The sequence below is a fragment of the Plectropomus leopardus genome, chromosome 20, assembly GCF_026936395.1.
Source record: "Plectropomus leopardus strain MGB_pleo_1.0 chromosome 20, ASM2693639v1, whole genome shotgun sequence".
Lineage (NCBI taxonomy): Eukaryota > Metazoa > Chordata > Actinopteri > Perciformes > Serranidae > Plectropomus > Plectropomus leopardus.
The window spans coordinates 20,989,530-21,010,608 of record NC_142195.1 but is presented as its reverse complement, the minus strand read 5'-3'; the positions used below and the strand labels follow the sequence as shown (position 1 = coordinate 21,010,608).

Below are 21,079 nucleotides of genomic sequence, written 5' to 3'. Positions count from 1 at the left end.
TGCCCTGAAGCTATGCTTCTTGTTTTACAAACTACCACTTCTTGACTAGCAGTATTAAACTAGTCAACAATTGACTGATACTGAACAGTACTGATGTTTATTTAGCTATTTATTTTATTGTATTTATTCTTTATTTAAATGGTCAGCAAGGACCATACAGTACTGATGTGTGTTTTATTTATATATATTTTTCTATTTGAATGGTCAGCAAAGACTGATGATGAACAGTACAGTTTATTTCCATTTTTATTAATTTTTATTTGTGTGTAATAGTTGCATTTTGGCGCTATTTTGGACGACATGCTTTAGTATGACTTTTTGGCGCCATATTGGACAACATGCTATAGTATGACTTTTTTGTGCGTTTTTGGACGACATGCTTTAGTATGACTTTTTGGCGCCATATTGGACAACATGCTATAGTATGATGTTTTGGCGCTATTTTGGACCACATGGTATAGCATGACTTTTAGGTGCTATTTTGGACCACATGCTACAGTATGATGTTTTGGTGCTATTTTGGACAACATGGTTTAGTATCACTTTTTGGAGCAATTTTGGACCACATGCTACAGTATGACTTTTTTGTGCGTTTTTGGACAACATGCTTTAGTATGACGTTTTGGCGCTATTTTGGACAACATGCTATAGCAGACCTTTTGGCGCCATTTTGGACAACATGCTATAGTATGACTTTTTGGCGCTATTTTGGACAACATGCTACAGTATGACCTTTAGGTGCTATTTTGGACAATATGCTACAGTATGACGTTTTGGTGCTATTTTGGACCACATGGTTTATTATCACTTTTTGGCGTAATTTTGGACGAGATGCTATAGTAAGACTTTTTGGCGCTATTTTGGACGACATGCTATAGTATGACTTTTTTGTGCTTTTTTGAACGACATGCTGGGCACTGTTCAACAGTAAATTAGGTAAGTTTACATCAGGACAAGACAGGGAAGAACTGGAAGCTGAACTGGTGGAGGAGGAAGTCTTTTCTTACCGGTTCTGACCAGAATTCCCAACATCCCTGCGTTCTGAGCCCCGTCCACATCATCTCTGGCATCCTATGAGAAAACAGCAATGGAACACAGACAAACTTAAATAAAGTGTACGTAAAACTGAACTTATGCTCACAGGCTGTTGTAGAAACAGTTATGAGTTGTTAACAAAAGACTACCTAATCAAGTTTTGGTTTTTTTTGGGGGGGGGGGGTTCAAATTGAAAATTGTTATCTACAAGCTTGTTAATATTTTGTATAGAATAACAACAACTGAGGTATGTTCCACAAAAATTCTCACTGATTATCATAGGATATTTTAAAAGAAATGTATTTTTAGTGACAGGTCTGAGGTTTGTCCTAAGACCAGTTGATATAGAAATGAACTCACTCCAGCCTAGATGAGGCTCTCCACTAACAATTGACATCTTGCTGTTAATACATCACCACTGAAAATACACTCACAAATTTCACATAAATAGCAGCTACATTGTCAAATTTTATGTTAATCATAATTTAAACTAAGGACAAAATCCCTATGTGCATAAGACACTCAGGAAGCAGAGTAGTTTGTTCAAAGTTATGTCCGCAATGAAAAGTAATGAAATATTCGACAACTGAAACTGTTCTGCTGATGTCTTGTAAACCCTATGAGGGTTGGACACTTGTGTGCATGAAACGAAAAATTAAGAAAATCAGTAAGTCAACATACTTACATCTCCTATCATGACAGCTTCATTGGGGCTACATCCCAAATCAGACAGAGCCTATTTGAAGGGAACAAACACAAGAAAATGAGAAGAGAGGCCTTAAAGATTAATCAAACTTAATAACCTTGAAACTGATTCAGTCATTAAATAAAAAAAAATAAATACAAACATTTGAAAAAGAGAACTTTCTGAAAAATACAAAAGCCTTTTCTCTTTGTGGAAGCACAGATAATTAATCATTTCTAACCTGTGTGAAAAAAGCCTTTTCCGGCTTTCCCACCACAATAGCTTTACAGTCTGTGGCATACTCAAGTCCCGTCACAAAGGGCCCGGGGCCGAGAGCCAAACCATCCTTCCGTTTGTAGTACCGAGCCTTATGGATGGCGATGAGAGGAGCTCCATCCAGAATCATTCTGAGGAGAATAACACATGATTAGGAGGTCTCACTGCATTTGTCAAAAAAAAAGAAGAAAAAGGACTGAAAATACTTTTTTTACACATTTTCACAGAATGAAATTTCACCTGGACCCAAATAAAGCACAATAAGATAAAAGTTAAAAGGCAAATTAAAAAATCAATTTTGCTTTGTCATACCAGTACAAAATAAAAATGAAAAAAAGCTGTTGTCTTATGAATGAGTTTCCTACCTGAAGGCCTTGTTGAGCATTTGATAGTTGAAGTGATCAGGAGCAAGTCCAATGACGACAGCGTTTGGCTCTGACGTGTCAATACCTGGAAATGTAAGGACAAACATATAGTAGGGTTAGTCAATAAGTTTTAATTTTGATCTAATATTCTTTTCACAAGTTGGTAAGTCGGTAAAAGAAATACAGAGTCATAAATGCAAAGAGTTGTTTTTCTTTGTCTTACATGATTTTATAGTGATTATTTTGGGGTTTTCCAGTATTGGTCACAATAAATGAACAATTTTACCTCTCATAATATAGGCAGTTGTCACTGTTGTTTTAACAACTAAATGGTTAAGTGATACATGTAATGTAGAAATATACACTGTAGATTGTCCAGTGAGGTAAATCTTTGCAGCTGTGATAACGATAATCATGCAATACTTTATTCATCCCAGTGAAAAACAAATTGATGGCTACACTACAGGTTGAATAATGTCACTGTTTGGGTTTAGGTAACACTGACAAGCCCTAAAAAAAGGTGGATAAAATCAAACTAATAAATAGTCAGATTGGAATGGATAAACAAGATTTTTATCCAGAAGTAGAAATATTCAGATTGATGAACAACAGTTTGATTTGGTTGCAAAAAGAAACAGGTTTCAGAACATCAAATCTAACTAAAAGCAATTAATCCTCCAAATGGACACGATCTCTCACTCTCTCATGCACAGACACATGCACACTCACAACTCCGTACCAGAGAAGTCTTCCAGTGCGCTGTCCTCCACCAGCAGCAGCGGCCTGTGTTGTTTCTTCTCTAACAAACTCCTTGCTGCACTCAGCGAAGTGAAGATCTCTTTTTCCTGCAGAGGAAAGTTATTTTTTAAAGTCAGGTAAAATGTGTGTCTCCAGAGGTCAGAAACAACAAAAGAATCACTTCGAGTGCTGATATTTTATGAATCACCTCATGAATTTTCACAACTCAATTACTGTGACATTGTCTGCCCTCAATTAAAAGTGACTTTGATGTCTTACCTGGAGGTCGAAGTTGAGACGTTGCAGTCGTTCCAGTAAGTTCCTCTTACTCTCCTTTGTTGTGTTGGTCACAAACTTCACAGCTACAGATGCCTGCCGTAACCTGACAGCAACACAACACAGACCCAAACATCTTGCAATTAAAATCACACTGTTCAGTTCTATTTCATTCATGCAGTGACTCTTCCCTGGTTTGAGGGCAGTTTCTTACCTGTTAAGGGCGTCCTGTGCCCCGGGGACTGCTGTGTCCTCGATATGTAACGTACCACTGAGGTCAATGAGCACGGCCTTCAGAGCCCGTCTACCCGCCATGCTGGAGACCTGCAGAGGAGGACGTGATAAACAATGTTTTACAATGTAAAGAGATGCCGTGACATGTGGATATGATGACACAGGGTCCTGCTTTGGAACTCACATTTCATTTGACACTGGGGAGGGGACGATATACAAATTTATTGCAGACCAGGATACAAAACACCCACAGTAGGTCATTTATGGTGAATTTCTCCGCAAAAAAAGGATGCATGCACACCAGCCTCGACAAAAACCTAAATATCTTAATTCTCTGATATCGTGTTCCTTGTGCTGCTTTCAGATGTATTTTACAAATATTTAACTTTTTTAACAGTGAGCAAATTGGTGATTTCTTTTAAAAACATGGGGAAAAAGGTAATAGGCTACATGGTAAGGTATTCTACAAATTGCAAGAAATTTCTTTCAAATGTTCAGGTTAATTTATGGTACTTTTTACTAATTTCTTACTAATCTGGGAGTCATTCTGCTTTCCCTGCTCATTTCATTCTTCCCATGATTTTTAAAGACATCAAGCAGAATTTCTCAGGTTTCAAAGGGTTAATCAAGTGTTGGCACTTTACATTGCCAAAGACATGATGCTATTTCACATAGGTGAAAAGCCTGGCATTTTAAATTTTTCACTGAAGAGGATATTCACTAGAAAAAGATGTGTCCTATCTTTGATGCAATAAAAATATTTTTTAACAAAATGTAACATCAAGTGATTCAAGTGTGTTTTAGTTCAATTTTAAATGTTTCAAGCATATTTTTTATGATAATCATGAAAATATTGCCAGTTAGAATCATTTCAGGGTTATCATTAGGATGGCACACTCATTTGCATTATTGAAATTGCAATATGACAATTTTTTAATAAAGGTTAAATGTGTCACAATATACCATGAAAAAATGAAACAGAGATGCCCTTGCCTACAAATCAAAACATAAGGGAACTACCTTTCTTGGTACAAACCCCAGCAAAAATCACATCATTAATCTCTGTTTGTTTGTTTCAGTTAAAATAAAATTCAAAATTAAGCATTCCCATTAACATTGTGACACATGAGGCAGCCTCTAGCTCACCTCATGCACCCCATATGCCGAGGCCTTTGCAGCGGGCTGGGTTTGATTCCATATTATATTATGATTCTCATATTATCTCATGCTTATCTGAAACTCTTAAAAACAGCGGTGCACACTTACAGTCTATAACATAATAGATATGTCTGCCAGCAGATATTTTGCTGGCAGTTTATTGACTGTTTATCGAAATTCACATATTTGAAAAGAGTAATAATAATCTTCCTTATCACTGGGTTTGTGTAATTTTACTTTCAATCACATTGAATGAACATAAAACAGCCAAAAACCTGCAGCCAACAAATATGCTGTTAGATAAGAGCTGCTTGGAGCGCGGCCTCCGATTAGGATTTTCTTAACCTCTAAATATGACCAGGGTCCACTGTAAATGGAGCTTTACTCAGTTAAAAAAAAAGCTTTTTCTTTCATAATAATATATTATTTTAGAGATTATACATTCATTATCATAATTCACATAGGCAGCGGCAGAATTGATCAGATTACTGCGTTGCTCAAACCATCAGTACAAACTGAGCAGATTATTGACCGGTTTGTCCCCAGAACTGATGGCGTCCTGCCTGGACTACAGATTTTCGGATTGTATTTTACTGCTATTCGACTGTGTGATCCCCTATTATTTAGACATGCTTGGATTTCTGTCATGTAGTTATCAATGTGAGGGTACAATTAATGCTCTTACTACTCACCCAAAATAGCTTAAACACACACAGGCACACACACAAACAGCTTGTAGGTCATGAATCTATTATTTGTATTTAGCTCAACTGATAACAGGAGAGCGTGCTGTGAGGAAAGTGCCAAGCTGAGAATAAGCTTATTTTTCTGCATGTTTGTGTGTGGCAGAATGTTAAAAGAAAAAATGAGCTGCAATTTAACAAACTTCACAATTCTTAATATTGAGTTTCTGGGTGACTTTGTGGCACTTTATAAGATGTTAGTATTTAATAACAGCCACTGTTAAGTGTTTCTTCAAGCTGTTTTATGGATTTATACTTTATACAGCAAGAAAAAAAGAGAGGAAGATATAATATTACTACAATCATGTTATTCATATAATTGTCATTTTATTTTCTTGCTCAATACGTGAAACTGGAAGGGTATCTAATGTTCTCATTCATGTAGTTTATAATGACCTCATGTTGTGTGAAGAAAAGATGTCCAAATACCTAGAACCTAAGTTTAAATTGGAGATCACAAAGCTCTCAAAGAATCTCAAATATCAAATATAGCAGTTGGATTTTAAAGCTGTTGTTGGTCCTTTTCATGCAAAGAACTTTTGTCAAATTTGCTGAAACTGTCACTACATAAACACAGAAGTCCACGAGGAAGAAAAAACATGTTCTGGTGTCTTTGGCTAGAATCCACCACAGCTCTGAAAAAACAACCAAACAGAGCCGAGGATTCAAACACAGCTGTCAATCACTGCTCATGAACTGTTGTCACACTGTTGCTTTTCTTACTGTGACATGTTGAAATATTTGCAGTGAAAATGATATTAAACCCAGTGTATGCAATGCAGCTCCAATGAAGTGTTGGAAAACACAGATACAGAAAAACGTTGTTATTTTACCAACCTCAGCTGTAACTAACTGATGTATTTACTGGACTAGCACCTCTCAAACTACAACAGTATTATTACTATATCAAGTACTCATCAAACGCTACATAATGTACAGATGTACAGCAGCAGGGCACCTGCATTAGTCTGAAAACCATCAACATCACTGCACACACGAATGCTTCACAGCTAAAGTGGCGTTTATTTAGTCTCAAACTTGAACTTTTTATTTCCGCAAGATGACAGACCTCGTTGCTGATACAAGATGTTGCGGTTTTAGCCGTACAAACTGTACAATAAGTGAACAAAGTGTAAATGTTTGGTGAGTGAGCAAACTGCACAGCTAACCTTAGAAAACAGCTGTTCCACTTCCTGCTGACGAGTACTTCTTCGCTGGTGTCACGTGTGTGATAGTCTCTGAGAGCTCAGTGCTGCCCCCTGCAGCTCAAACGACTTTTTTACCCCCCACAATTCCTTTATCTTTTAAGTGTTTTATAAGTTTTTTGTTGTTTTCTTTTTTCCTTTTTTACTTTTATGGGAAAAAATAATAACACTCATTTTTTTATACATCACTCTCCCTTATCTCCATTATTTTATTTTTTTTTTTTAATTTACTATAATCAGATAAGAGGGTTATCTCTAACCACTTAATCACTCATTAGAATAATAAAAAAACATATGTGTCTCATCCCACTAACAACCAACAGATGTATCGCATTAGTGGGTCTTTCAGGACATTCAGATAGATTTAATATGGGGTGAGGTATTATCAAAACCATAAAAACCTTCTCTCTGCGTGGTGCCAGACAACACTGATCAAATCCTCTTTTCATATACCTCCAGTGAATAACATGTTTTCCCAGTGTAGTTTTTTTTTTTAATTTTTGTTTTGTTTTTAACAAAAAATATTGTGCAGCTCATCAACAGAGAAAAATATAATGTTAGAAATCTAATCTCACAGTATAAATGTCTTTGTTAAGACAAAATATCTAAATCAGAACCATGTTTTTAATCCCTTATTAAAAACCTGCTGCTTTCGTGTCATGTTTTGTTTCTGATGTCTCTCTCTCTCTCCTCGTAACCTTTTTATTTTTCTGTTTTGGTGCTTTCGTTGTCTCCTTTCCACAGTTTTGTATTAGTGAATCCCATAAAGCTGCAGTTAGATTACGTATTTCTTTTAATTTTAGTTTTATTCAATTGTTGGAACCAGCAGCTGCCAGGACATACTTAAAGTTTCCAACCACTAGCCTTCCCTTTTTTTTCCTTTAAAGTAATTATTTAGATTTATTCCATAAAAGCAACTATATACAGGCTTTGACAGCTTATGGCAAGTTAGATTGAAGACTTTTACATATTTTTGATGCCACTTGGAATTAAATTTAAAACCAATTTTATAGTAACCAAAATTGAAGAATATTTATTGTAACATATATCAAGTCTTTCTTTGACAATATTAATGCACGAGGCATCTAGTAAATTATTATTATTTTATATAGAATTATTATTATAATTATATAATTATAAAATAGATGTTATCAATTATTTTGGCATTTTACAATTTAAAGCTAGTTTAAAATGATTCATAAAATCCTAATTCCCACATTTTTAAGAATTTTTAACTTTAATATTTTTTTTAAAGACATACTTGATCCCTAGTTAATAAATATTGAGCTTGTCTTTTTCGAAATTAAACAAAAACCTTAAAAACTAACCAGTCAAAACATATTGTAATGATTTATGACCAAGCACCAAGCCACCCAAACACCACATATCCTGACCTGTGAAGTGGAGCTACATATTCATGTATGATCGCTTACAGATTTGACTGTGAACCCACAGCTAAACTCCAACTAATCACAGATCAAAGTGGCTTTATGGTGCAAATCCTCCTGATAACCATATGCTTCTAATTCCAGCAGATCTCCTTTTCCCCTTTTCTCACTGCCCGTCGCACGTATTCAGAATCAAAACTACATTAATGTTAATAAAAATGTTTGTGGAGATTAGGGGAGAGGAAGTGGTGATAACTCACAACATATGGGGATTTTTAATGAAATGGAGCACAGATAGATGGAAAAACATGGAAGAGACAAGTCAATATTTACACAGAACAGAGGTGCAGATATACTGCAATAAATTAGTTTCCACTTTGCTCAAATGGAAAATAAATTAATTACCATCTAAAAGTTTTTGTAAACACTACAAAGGTGCTTTGTTTTGAGTCGTGTTTGGCATTTTTTTTTTAGAATCTAGATTCAACACACATTTGACCTCATTCTTACAGACAAATTGCTGAACATTTTTACACATTAATAAGAACGGACAACAAAGAAATGTGATACTGAGACAATGTCCTTATGAAACACCAGACAGGTTTTAGATTTCCTTCACTGCAACGGATGAGACAGCAGTCACTAACACCTCTTCTCCACCAAAATGTCCCTAAATAGTCCTGAATTCTTTAGTCCGTCAGTTCCCAGGTGCTGCGGGTGTATACAGTTTAACATAAGGCTCAACTAACCAGGCTTAAAAGTGAAGAATTTGAGCAATTTAGCTTTTTTGGCACAAAAGACCACACACTGACAGTCATATAATATGTACTGTTATGTATCAATCACATTTTATTATTTTTACAGTTTCATTTTATTTCCGGTAAATGTAATTTCCTTGACAAATGGCTGCAATATTGTTTCTGAGTAAAGTTTTATATTTAAGAACAAAAAAAATACACAATCATACTGAAGTCGAAAATACAAACTGGAGGTAACCTTAAAAAAAATGGTGTAACTTTCATCCGGTTTCAGAAACTCCTCCCACTCCCCAAAAAGGAAGCAATAGCCCTGGATAGAGATATAATAGCACATAATAAATATTTACATGTTGTCCAGCCCTACTGCTGACAACACTTTGTTACAATTTCTCATTTATAACATCATGAGAAAACAAATGACACATATCAAACAGTATGTCATTCTGGAGAAGACAGTTGATTTTTGAGTCTCATTCCCAGGCTGTCAAATGCCAACATTTTGGGTTGGTGGTTCAGTCTGACTGACAACCCAAAATCACTGAAAGGTATTGCATGAAATGAGACTCATAAATTGACTGTCCTTCTTCAGATTTGCATACTGAACCTTTAAATCTCTAAATCCAATCTCTCTCAAAGTGTAAAGACAAGGATGATTACACTCTGTGCAGCACAAAACAAAAGTTTGGCTAAAGAGAGTCATGGTCAAGTGTGGTGTAGCAAGAAATCTTTTCATTTTGTCCTTTTTGTATCACACTGACGAGCAGGTTAGGTTAGAGCTCATTCTGGTTTTAGGTTTACACCAGTGACCAGGTGACAGGTCGAGGGGAATCTTCCTATTTCCATGCCAGCCTGATGGGTTAATTCCTTCATTGCCAATGATAGGCAAAGACAGAAGTCTTTGAACGGCAGATATTTCTGTGTGTTTGTGTGTTTTTGTTTGTGTTTATTCCTTGGCACGTCTGGTTCTCTGGCTCCTTTTTGGCACTCGGCATACTGCTGTCAACCAAACAGTAACAAGAGGACAATGCAGGCCGAATTCACTATAATCAAAGGAACTGTGGAAACAAAACAGAACAAGTTAGCAAACTGCAAAATGCTTCTCTAAATACTAAAGCTGGTTATCAAAGCTTTGTGCTTTTTGGATACTGAGCTAAGATTGTCATGTACATAAAGTTTAGTAAGTTTAAGTATTGTACCATTAAATATATCCTGATTTAAAACATTATATTTGATGATTTCATACAGTTTTTATTTATGAAGGTTCTTGTGTGGCTAATTTGTATAACAACAAAATTGAACACAGACTCGTGAGAAATTTGGTTCATTTTATCAAATAGAGAAAAATAAAAAATCTTTTTTTTACCTACGGTGAGCTACTGAAAAAAAAGAATATATTTATAATATATGATAAGTGACTACTAATTTCAAGGGATACGCCATTCTACTGAATATTAGGGGTGGGGCTGAATCGATAGAATCGCAATATTTTGTAACACATAATAAGAAGCAGAAGAAGAAGAATATCACAATATGGTAATACTTTGTGTAACAATATTGTTTCAGTACAGGCAAGCCACTACAAACACTTTGCTGCAATACAAATAATTTCAGTTGTTACAGTTTTCAACTTTATTGTTGCCTTTTCTTTCCTTTGGAGACATAATTCCAATTGAAAAGAAGTAATAAATCACAACATATGTTATAGCAATACTCAACCTATTACAAAACATTTAAAATCGCAATAATAGCCTATTGTATTGTGACTATGGTATCCTGAAAATATCGTATCCCTTTACTTAATGACTTTTTCTCAATATTTCCTCTGCTTGCAGAAGACTGAATCAATTTTCTTCTCTGAGGAAAATAAGAAGACTAGCTTTCTAACCTCTCATGACAGTCCGGACTGAGCGGATGAGGGTGAGAATCTGGGCTTTGATTCCTGGATCATCCCCAAAACCTCCAACTCCCTGATCGACACCCCAGCCAACTGCAGACAGACAGAAAGAGACGAAAAGGAAGGACAAGTAGATGGGAACAGAGAGGAGGATGAGGGGAAGACAAAAATACAATTAGGAGAAAGCAAACATGATTTTTTTAAATATATGAGGAGTTTAAAAAAAATCAAAAGGCATCATGACATCATGAAAAAAATCCCAGGCAATAGCACTTAACCCTTTAACACCTGGATCAGCATCAGTTTCCTTATGCTGCATTCCTGACACTGACTGAATTTCAATCTGCAATTTTTTTTTGCCTTTTTTAACAGTTAGAAGCATTACTCAAACCACTCATTGAAAAAGTGGTCCTCTGTGGAAACAGCATACAATACAACCCTTTTTAAACCCCGCACATCCATTTTTTCCCTTTAATTGTCACTTGAGTAACTCACAAAACAGCAAAATCGTCTTATTCCACATTAAACATGTCTCTAATAAACATACCTCAATGATCTCATCAAAAATCTCAACATGTCTGTTAGCTTCGTGTGCTGACGTTACACAGGCAGCTAACCTGGCTTCTTTTAGCGTCGTTATTTCAGATAAATGCATGATACGTGTTGCATAAGATGTGGCAGAATACTTACACTTGCTGAGAAATCTTTCTTCGTGCAGCACAGCGACTGCATTAGTGCACAGAATAGCGGTCTGGATGAGAGAGTACAGTGTGAACGCCATGCTGGCAATTTCTTCTTCTCCTCCTTCTTCTTCTTCGTCCACCACTCCCAGAGATGCAGATGCCGTAAACAGGCAGCGGAGGTCGTGCAACAGAAGTAAAGGACATCTCCAGTAATGCCCAGTACACGTGAACGCTCTCCTGAACTATGGACAAGGGGACGTTTCTTTCAATTTATTTATTGAAAATAAATAAATAAAAATAAAATAAAATCAGAAAATAAATAAATAAATAAATAAATAAATAAATAAATAAATAAATAAATAAATAACAATAATAATAATAATAGACATCTAACATTGGTGGTAATGTTGATGTGATCACAGGGAAGTTTGTTTTTGTTACATAAATGTACAAATGTACATTTGTTACATACATAAAGGTTGTTTCTCTTTAGGATCCCCATTCTGTCTCTCTCTCTCTCTCTCTCTCTCTCTCTCTATCTATCTATCTATCTATCTATATCTATATCTATCTATCTATCTATCTATTTATCTATCTATCTATATATGTATATATAAAGTAAAAAATATGGTAAAAAGTAAATGATTTGTATCAACTTAGAAAGTTTATGCCTGGGCAGTCTTAAAATTCTAAATTGATTAAATTTGAGAAGAAAAGTTGAGGTAATTTTTAGTCGACTTGAAAATTCAAGGCAGTCTGCACACTAACTTTTTTTAAAGTTAAAACAAATAGTTTTATTTTTTTTTAACAGTGTAGAGGAATTTAATTTCCATAACAGCAAATATACCTAATCACAAAAAACATTCTGGTTATTGTATAGACCTTTAATTTACACATAAATAGTAGAGAAACTACAAGAACATATTTAAATACATCTGCATTGACAGTTTATAACAGTAACATTCCTCTCAGTAGATGACAGCTTTATCCATTCATTCACTGCATTCTATAAAGAAGGTGGGTGATTTCTCATTTTTATTCTCTCTGACATACACGTGACTGCACCATCATCATCATCAACATGTTGCTTTCTTTTTCTTTTACCATTTTCATAAATAATATTCTCACAATCAGGGTCTTGGACCCCAGTACTCAAATAAATAAACAAACAAACACATATAGATAGACTGACTGTGAGGTTCAGTATTCTCACGTTTGACATTTTATACAGTCAGGTGGAATCATTTACAGGGAGATTTACAAACTGACAAACTCCAGTCTTTTGCTCCTTGTGGCCCAAAACACTCATGTGGAAAGCAAAGAAGTATACGGAACTGGCCTTTAAATGTCATTTCACTATCTGAAGAGGTGAAGCCAGTGGATGATGGTTAAAAAATTTGGGTGGAGGGTAAAAAGTAGGCTACCTTCGGGGTGCCTTTCAGTAAAGGGTTCTCCTGATGTTCATTATGCTTAGAAATTAAAACTGTGTCTGCGACACTGGAGGCTGTTTTGAGGTAAATGCTTCTTATATAAATAAAAGGTAAAAATGTAAAATCATAATACTGTTGGGTTTTTTGTGCACTTATAATCTCCCAAATACTAACTAAAACTATGGGTACAAACTGCTATGTCAGTGCACCATTTTAATTGAGTGTGAACTGCTTGTGTGTCACTAACTTAAAAAGAAACTATATGTTTTAATTTTAAAAAAGCAAAAAGTAAGTGCGCAGGCTGCCTTAAATTGTTGAACTGACTGACTTTGAGAAGACAATTTGAATCATTACAAAATCAACTCAAAATGACTTTTTAAAATTCATTTACTTACGTAACTTTTAAGGCAGCCCGGACATTAGCTTTTTTAAAGCAAAAACAATTAGTTTCTTTTCTGCATGTATTAATACTGCTCTGATTGCATCTTTGGGCTTAAAACCCCAAACTATGGTTGCAGCAGTCTACTGGTTTAAAGGTATTCTGTGAGGTTAAAATTGATGGTTATCATACTGTGTACATTTGCATATCCACAGTATTGAAAAGAAATGCAACTGTACCGAAAATCTCACATTTATTTTCAAAAGAGAGACTTTTTTTCTATTAAAAATTGTTTCAAGTTTAAATGACAGAAAATTAAGTGTTTGCTCAACCAAAAATAACCCTTCCGGTTTAATTTCTTTAAGGGTCATTCTTACTGATAAAAACAATAATTTTATTATACCATGATACTGTGAAACCGCAATATTTTCTAAGATGGTTATCGTACTGTGAACATCTCATACCGTTGCAACCCGACCCCAAACACCAATACTTTATTAATTTTCCCCTTTTTTGTTCTTCATCTGGCATATTCAAGTTAGGCATATCTAACAGAATAAATGTGGATGCATCAGATCACCACCAACATCTGGCCTTTGTGGTAATGCTGAAGTTTGTTTTTGTTAATTAACACAACTGGACATGATAAAGGATAATCCCTTTGGGATCAAATGTTGCTAATACATAAAGGTTGTTTAATTCTCTTTAGGATCCCCATTCTGTGATACAACGGCAATAATAACAACAGTAACAATCTTACTGTGAAGTCCGTCCTCCACCACAGTCTGGTGTATGTACAGTTGGGCCAGCAGCAGTCATGGACAATAACACCCAGTCTGACTCTCTCCTTTTGCTCTTCATCTTTTGAGAGCTTAAAAAAGTTCAAAGTTTTTAAACAAAGTCTACACCTGCCTTCCTGGTGGTCTTCAACAGCCCTAAAATTCACAAAAGACGAGAAAGGTTGTGGTCACTTTGGTCCTGGTTGGGTAAAGCTTTGAGTCTGACTGCCAGAGCAGTGATGAGGAAAGACCAAGAGTCATTCTGTTTCGCCTGATGTCTCCAGTTTGTGCCCCTTTCAGTTCAGTCAGTTTGGGAAACAAACTGGGCTCAGGGAAAACGAAACAGGGAAGCTTTGACCAGCGTGCCACCCCGCTGCAGTACAAACTGGTCCAAGTGTGTTCTTACCAGACAGAGTTTAAGTGCAGGGCTATTAACAGAGGTTGTACTGCAGAGGAAGAAAAATCACAGTCCATGGGAAGCCTAAGAAATGTATTTATATACTATATAGTGTTCCTCTCTCTTTGTGTCTCTGCTATATAAGTTTCATGTGACTGTTGTTTTCTGCTTCTTGGGAAATTTACAGAAATCCACGCAGCTTCCTCATCTGACATGGGCTTTGGTTGACTCAGCCTGCAAAAACAATAAACAAACACAAAACCAACATTAGTGTCATGACACGGTTAAGTGTTTTTTAAAGACTAATAGGTGTTAATATTAAATGGGTCCAGAGGCTGCTGCTAGAGGTAACCTTGTAAAACCGCTGGGATGTGAAATTGTATGCTTTACACCATGGGTCATCAACAGGGAGTCCGTGAAACCCTAAGAGGTCCACAGAGTTACTACAGGAGGGCTGCCAAATTCTTGTTTGAGAGTTTAATTAAAGTTTAATTCAAGTTTTGTTTTGTTGCCATGGCAGCTACAGGCAAGCTCAAAGAGAGAACACTCAAAAATATTCAGATAATTATCTCAAATGCTACTAAATTTAATACAATATAGGTAGTAGGGGGTCCGTGGTCCGTCTCATTTCAGTTAAGGGGTCCTTGGCCGGAAAAATGATTTAGCTATAAATTTCTGGACCAGGATAGTAAGTTTTCAAGCAACTTAAACACCAAACAGTAATTGAATTCAATTTGCCATTGAATCACCACTTTAAGTAAAAGAAAAGCAGTTTAATGTGGAGATTACAGCCTTGTCTAGCTGCAAACTGTCAAATCCTAAATGTGCTCCAGCTTCTAAAAATCTATTAAAACTATATCAAAGGCAATTAAACTTTGCTGAACTTATTCTACCTGCTTTGTGTTATAATTAAATGTTTAAATCCTCATCTGACACCTACCTAGGCTGACTTTTTTTTTCTATTGCTAAACTACATTATCAAATAATTAAAAAACAGTCACCTCTGGCTACTTGTTGAGATGGGAGCTGATCTTCTCTTTTCTGATGATGTTTGCGTAGGGAATCTGAGCGAAACAACAGAGAGTAATATGAGATTAATTCTGAATAGATTCGATTTGGCCACATATAAATATCACAGTTTAATCTATACAGTATATGTTCTTGATTATGATCTTCTGAACTTTGAGACAACACACAGATATCTTCTTTTTTTTCCACACGAAATAGCTTGTTTTACCATTTTGAGATACGTGTGTCCGACAAATAATAGGCCACAGCAAAACTCTACTTGACTGGTTTGGTGTTTTTCTTCAACACCAAGACATCATGCAAAATTGCAATTTATTATTATTATTATTATTATTATTATTATTATTATTTATTATTGAAATAATGTATGCTGTGGAGGTTAAAAACATTATTTTGATGCAAAAACCCAAATTTCTATAGGCAAGAAGAAGTTACTGTAAATAATGTTAAGATTCTATACTTTAAAATAGAGAAGTTATTGTAAAGTCTAGGTTAATATCCAATCCAAATTCTGAAATTAAATACGGCACAATAAATCTAAAATTTTGTTGAATGTCTGGATTAAATGAATATGTCATTACGCTCAGACAGATCCATCTGCTGCTTCTAGACACATTAGTCAATTTATCCTTTTTTTTTTTTTTGCATGCACGTGCACTTTAGTGTGCAAATGCACTTCAGTGTGCACGTGTATGCTTATAAATTAGCCTGAATGGCTGTTTAGTCGTCTGCCTTTGTGGTTACATGAATGCGGCGTTCTCCTTTGTGCAGTTTTGTGCACGTGTGGGGTTTGCGATCATGTGCATACGAGCGTGTACAGTTGTTGCATGTGTCAGAAAGCAAAGACAAACACCGTCTGTCAGCCTGTCTGCCAGCTGCTCCGGAGATTGATGTGGACGGAAACACTCAGACGGCTGCTGAGGAACTTCTCACCCATGAAAGACAAACTAGATGATTCGCTCTGTCTTCTGATTGACAAATAAGCAATAGGGGAAATGTCCACTTGAGTGCTATTGATGTCTTTCTGTTTTACTTTTAAGACATAGTTTACAGAAGAATTCATATTTATGTCTGCATATTAGCGTCATTGTAGTGTTAATTGGGTAGTTATTGTCACATTTCCTCATGCGTTTTGATTTCGTCTTTTCCTGTTCAAAATGTGTAACTATATTTTTACTGAAAAGTGCTTCATAATTAGTCTTAATTGTATTGTTTCTGAAAATCATTACCAAGATTGCTTTTCATAGCCAACAGTGAGGCTTTTTTAAATTCATGTATCTGTAAAAGGGTGTTTTATCTGTCGTTTAAAGGCGTAGCAATGACATTTATTTTCCATCAGTGTTGAGCACTGATTGTGTCATTAGTAGTCTTACCATCTGTAACTGTTGGACCATCTCTTCTCTGTAGGCGAGCTCTCGTTTCATCTGGTCTTGGAAATTATCTAAAATTATCGTAAGAATCTATGATCAGTCTGAGTAGTACTATCATTTGGATAAGAGAGCAAGTACAGTTATTATAATACAGCTGATGATGAATGAAGGAGACTTAGGAAAACAGGGAAAAGAAGGGGAAAATGAAAAAGGTACAAAGGAGAAAATGCAAAAAAAAAAAAAAAGGAAAAACTTCTGACAGACAGAGAAGGAGAAGTCACCCTTCAAATTATGTAAAAGGAAAGCAAGGTGAATAAAAAAAATAAAAGACTTACGGAAGACAGGAAATGGTGAAGTGCCTTTCAGAGCGTGAAACTCTTGCTCCAGTCTCCTCCTGAAGTCAATCTGCTCCAGCAGAACCTTCTGGAGCTCCTCTGCAAGAGCAGGAAGGAGGAGAAGAAGGAGAAATGAAAATAGGAGGGTGAAAATAAAAAGGGGATAGATTGTTTATTAGAAATAAATGCCACCAAATTTATCTTTAATATGTTATGTTAAAGTATAAATCACCATGACATCATACTAATGACAACTTCTATATTTGGTAAAAGTGAAGCTGTCGCTTTCTATAGTCTGTGGTCTGACAGGTAAATCTGGTCTCCAAACGTTAGTTAGTGTTGTTATTAATGAGATATGAAAGCATAAAACATGCATTTCACGGTCAGTCCAACTGAGAGGAATGGGAATTTTTTAACCTTCAGCCTGTGTTATTCAAATCAAGAATCTTTACCTTTCTCCATGTTCTCCACGTCCTTCTTTAGCGGCACAGGAGAGGCAGCACCTTGGCTTTGATCACCTAAAAAACATGGGAGACTTAATATCTAATTTGTGTCTTATATATGCCATAGTTAATAGATATAGTCACAGTAAATCACTGTATTTGGCACAGAGAGTACTTGTTGTTTCAGCCCATTCTACCATAAAATCAGGCATTATATATATGAAACATATATCTCGCTCACAAATCAAAATCTTGTTGTGGTTTTCCATCTGTCCTTTCTCATTGGATCTTCATGGGTTTTTTTTGCATTAACAGCGCAAACAGTCCTTCACCACAGTCAGTCTCTTGTGGACCACTGTAGTTCACTCTTTGTCCCCTAGATGTCAGTGTAAGTTTGTGGTAACAAATTCCACCGCAGTAATGAAGACCTTTACTGCACTCGCTCCCTGACATATTCAGTGTCTTCTTGGTTGTCAGATCATATTGCTTTCTATTAAGAAAACAAAAGAACTCGACTTACGTTCAGAAATTAGATTTAATCTGTTTTGCTGCTTGTAAAACTGAAGCGAAGGTCTGTGCTGAAAAGTGGCTATTCCACCTATTTTGCCCAATACTACTGTGCTCTCACACTGTTGCATTATAATTATCTGCAATGGTATGTTTTGACTAATAGTAGTGGCAATAAAAACTGCATGAGGATAAAGCAACTGTAAATCCATGTTAAACACTATTATCATAGTTACACAGCACTTCATACGATGTGTTTTTTACTCTGTGCACTTTTTTACGCTCTTACTGCTGTAGGCAATCTACTTGTTGCTTCAAAATTTCACCATATTCTATTTGCCTTTTTTTTTAACATCTCCCTCACATGCTCTTTTCAAATTTACCAGTTTGAAAGTTTCCATATTGATCTGTGTATATGTGTGTGTTTGCGCCAACATCTGAATTGTGACAATGAGGCATCGTGCGCCTTAAATGAAGCGATCCAGCAGACGCGACATGTATATTCTCCTCCAGTCATTTCATATCCTGGCTCCTTAAGCCTCCCCATGCTTCTCTCTCTCTCTCATTTAGAGCAGAGAGAGCTCTCCTCTCCTCTCTCCTCCTCTCCTTTCCTCTCCTCTCTCTGTCTCATTTGACAAGCAAATTTGCAGACAGTGCCCGAGGATAACAACCTCGTTTGACAGTCAATTAACCGTGAATAGTCAAAGCCAAGGCGGTTTGCATTACATAAATGGAAAATTAGATTATTTTTTCTCCCTAGAAACAGAGGGAGAGTTTAAAGACAGTGGAGGGGGGTGGTGGGACTCGGAGGAATCAGGCCTTCTAATCACGTAGAGCTTCCCACCGCCCAGGGAGACGTTTGGCAATCAGGGGAAAGGTGGTCTCATTTAATTTGTTTCGTGTAATTTTTCGAAATACATTATACATTATGCGCAGGGATCATTACGGTGTGTGTGTGTGTGTAGGGGTTGAGGGAGCGGTGGTGGGGGGGTAGATATAAATGTTGGCACAGATGTCATAAAGCACTTTTAATGTCTTCCTGACAGATATAAAAAGGCAATAAGCTGTGATCTTTTTCAAACGGGAAAGGGTTTTTTTGCGCTGAGGAGGGGAAAAAAAGGCAATTATGTTGGCGGCGATATGGGTCTAGGATGGAGATTGCCGGCACTGCTGCTTATCTCTGAGCTGATGTTTTCTTGTTGAACTATAACGGCCCCCCTAAGAGTAACAGCCCTGGCGACAGCGCCGCTAAAGAGAGCAGCCGTGGCAGAGCGGTGGCAGAGCAGCTTTCTACTGCTGTTTCATCTCTGTGTATTTATATGAATCCCTTAACTCATGTCTGAGAGGAGGAGGAGGAGATTGAGGTGGATGAAGCTAAAGACTGAGGAGCTTTCCCTCACTGTTTATAAGTATACGGAGTCTCATTTGTGTAAGGAGAAGGTATGCCATTGTAACTTTTGTGTATGAAGTCTTTATCTATTTCCAAGTGAGAGTTTTTTGTTTTTTTTAAATCAGCATTGTTTGTTTTATAAATGGATATATTCAAAGGGTTTATATACAATTCGATACGATACAATATGATACGATACGAAATAATCGGAAATGAAATGATATGCTACAAACTGTGGATTTTGATGCCATTATAACATTTACATTTACCTGTAAAACAATGTGTTCATTTTTAAAATACCTTCCCATATTGATATTTTTAGGCAAGACTGCAAATAAATGACATTACATAAATTATTGGAGATTGTGCCTGCAATTTACTAACTTACATTTATATTTACAGTCAAGCTGTATTCACAAGCATCAATTGTGTTTTTTAAATTTTTTGACATAAATTTTTGACTTTATAAAGATCTCTGATTTGCTCTGTGATGTGAAACTCATCTGACACTACAGTAAAGCCAAATGCAAATATGAAATTATTAATATTTAATTAATTCATTTAAAGTTACTAAACCTTGTCATCCTAATAATTAGACTTTTGGGCATGCCTAACATGTTTTAAAATTTTGCTGTGTTTATGGAAATATTCACAGGGCATATAGGCCTATACGATATGATACGATATATAATATATACAGATATATATACAAACTGTAGCTTTTGATGCCATCAAATATATATCTATATATTCAGATATATTCACATTCTCACATCGACATTTTTTAGGTCAGACTGCAAATGAATGATATTAGATAAGTGACTGTAGTTCTAATTTGCAAGGTTAATTGTGTTCTGTTTTTTTTTCTGATATAAATGTTTGATCATGATTTAATCTAATAATACCTACCACAATACCTTCAATTTGCTCTTAGATGTGAAATTCAAATTACACTACAGTAAAGCCAAACGCATCAATGAAATTAACTTCGCCATCCGAAAACAATTATACCTTTGGGAGTACTTTGCATTTCCTTTTTAATTTGTGTTGTATTTTCTTCATTGATTAAGTTGTTGTTTGCTGTCTTCAACAAACCGAGAAAAAACATAAGGGAGTGTTTGTACCTGAGCTTTCTCTCCAGTAGTCGGGCGCTGACGTCTCACTCTCCGGCAGAAAGAAAGTATTCTGCTCTTTGTTTTCATCTGAGAGAAAATGAGATGGAGAATGACAGAGAGAAAGAGAGTTTCAGTAAGGCCCATTGGTTGAGCTGGTTATCCGGACACATGGAGATAACTAAGTGTGTGCATGGTGTGTATCCTTTGTGTGTACGTGGGCCATGTTGTGAGCACAGCACCACAAAACACACACACATACACACACACACACAAAGACATTTTCTTCAGCAAAAAGGGTCAGAGTGGGAGATGAGAGGAGCAAATGAAACGTCACAGGAATATGAGACACAGAGGCACAATAAAACCACTCACTCAGACACTAAATGAAACAAAGATACTATAATACAACTGACTCGGACGTCTGATGAAACAGATAGTGTGTAACAGTTTGCTGAAATAGATCGTGT

At 36.0% G+C, this 21,079-nt stretch overlaps 3 protein-coding genes across 6 annotated transcripts in view; all 3 read right to left on the bottom strand.

Moving 5' to 3' along the window:
- Window positions 1-6,791, bottom strand: part of hdhd2 (haloacid dehalogenase-like hydrolase domain containing 2) — a 54,531-nt gene extending 47,740 nt beyond the window's left edge. For both annotated transcript variants that reach the window (XM_088071346.1, XM_088071347.1), the window contains exons 1-8: window positions 6,680-6,791; window positions 3,590-3,699; window positions 3,379-3,481; window positions 3,101-3,206; window positions 2,362-2,446; window positions 1,962-2,127; window positions 1,721-1,771; window positions 1,008-1,071 (exon numbers count right to left, since the gene is read on the bottom strand). In XM_088071346.1, the coding sequence (XP_087927472.1) occupies window positions 1,008-1,071; window positions 1,721-1,771; window positions 1,962-2,127; window positions 2,362-2,446; window positions 3,101-3,206; window positions 3,379-3,481; window positions 3,590-3,690 (676 nt within the window). In that variant the 5' untranslated portion in view covers window positions 3,691-3,699; window positions 6,680-6,791. The remainder of the gene's footprint in view (window positions 1-1,007; window positions 1,072-1,720; window positions 1,772-1,961; window positions 2,128-2,361; window positions 2,447-3,100; window positions 3,207-3,378; window positions 3,482-3,589; window positions 3,700-6,679) is intronic.
- A 2,131-nt stretch (window positions 6,792-8,922) lies between these two features.
- Window positions 8,923-11,618, bottom strand: ier3ip1 (immediate early response 3 interacting protein 1). The gene is made up of 3 exons (XM_042509505.2): window positions 11,446-11,618; window positions 10,747-10,848; window positions 8,923-9,916 (listed from the first exon to the last, which is right to left on the bottom strand). The coding sequence occupies exons 1-3, from the start codon at window positions 11,534-11,536 to the stop codon at window positions 9,861-9,863; spliced, it is 249 nt and encodes an 82-aa protein (XP_042365439.1). The 5' UTR covers window positions 11,537-11,618; the 3' UTR covers window positions 8,923-9,860.
- A 583-nt stretch (window positions 11,619-12,201) lies between these two features.
- Window positions 12,202-21,079, bottom strand: part of skor2 (SKI family transcriptional corepressor 2) — a 129,718-nt gene continuing 120,840 nt past the window's right edge. For 2 of the 3 annotated variants that reach the window (XM_088071342.1, XM_042509929.2), the window contains 6 exons: window positions 20,622-20,699; window positions 17,610-17,675; window positions 17,158-17,256; window positions 16,826-16,893; window positions 15,425-15,487; window positions 12,202-14,657 (listed from right to left, as the gene is read on the bottom strand). In XM_088071342.1, the coding sequence (XP_087927468.1) occupies window positions 15,431-15,487; window positions 16,826-16,893; window positions 17,158-17,256; window positions 17,610-17,675; window positions 20,622-20,699 (368 nt within the window). In that variant the 3' untranslated portion in view covers window positions 12,202-14,657; window positions 15,425-15,430. The remainder of the gene's footprint in view (window positions 14,658-15,424; window positions 15,488-16,825; window positions 16,894-17,157; window positions 17,257-17,609; window positions 17,676-20,621; window positions 20,700-21,079) is intronic. The other variant, XM_088071343.1, reaches the window with a different exon arrangement.

Coding starts and splice junctions, on each gene's coding strand:
- ier3ip1 (XM_042509505.2), bottom strand. CDS start 11,536: ATGGCGTTCACACTGTACTCTCTCATCCAGACCGCTATTCTGTGCACT. Junction 10,849..11,445: donor AGAAAGATTTCTCAGCAAGT/GTAAGTATTCTG, acceptor GTCTGTCTGCAG/TTGGCTGGGGTGTCGATCAG. Junction 9,917..10,746: donor AGTCCGGACTGTCATGAGAG/GTTAGAAAGCTA, acceptor TTGTTTCCACAG/TTCCTTTGATTATAGTGAAT.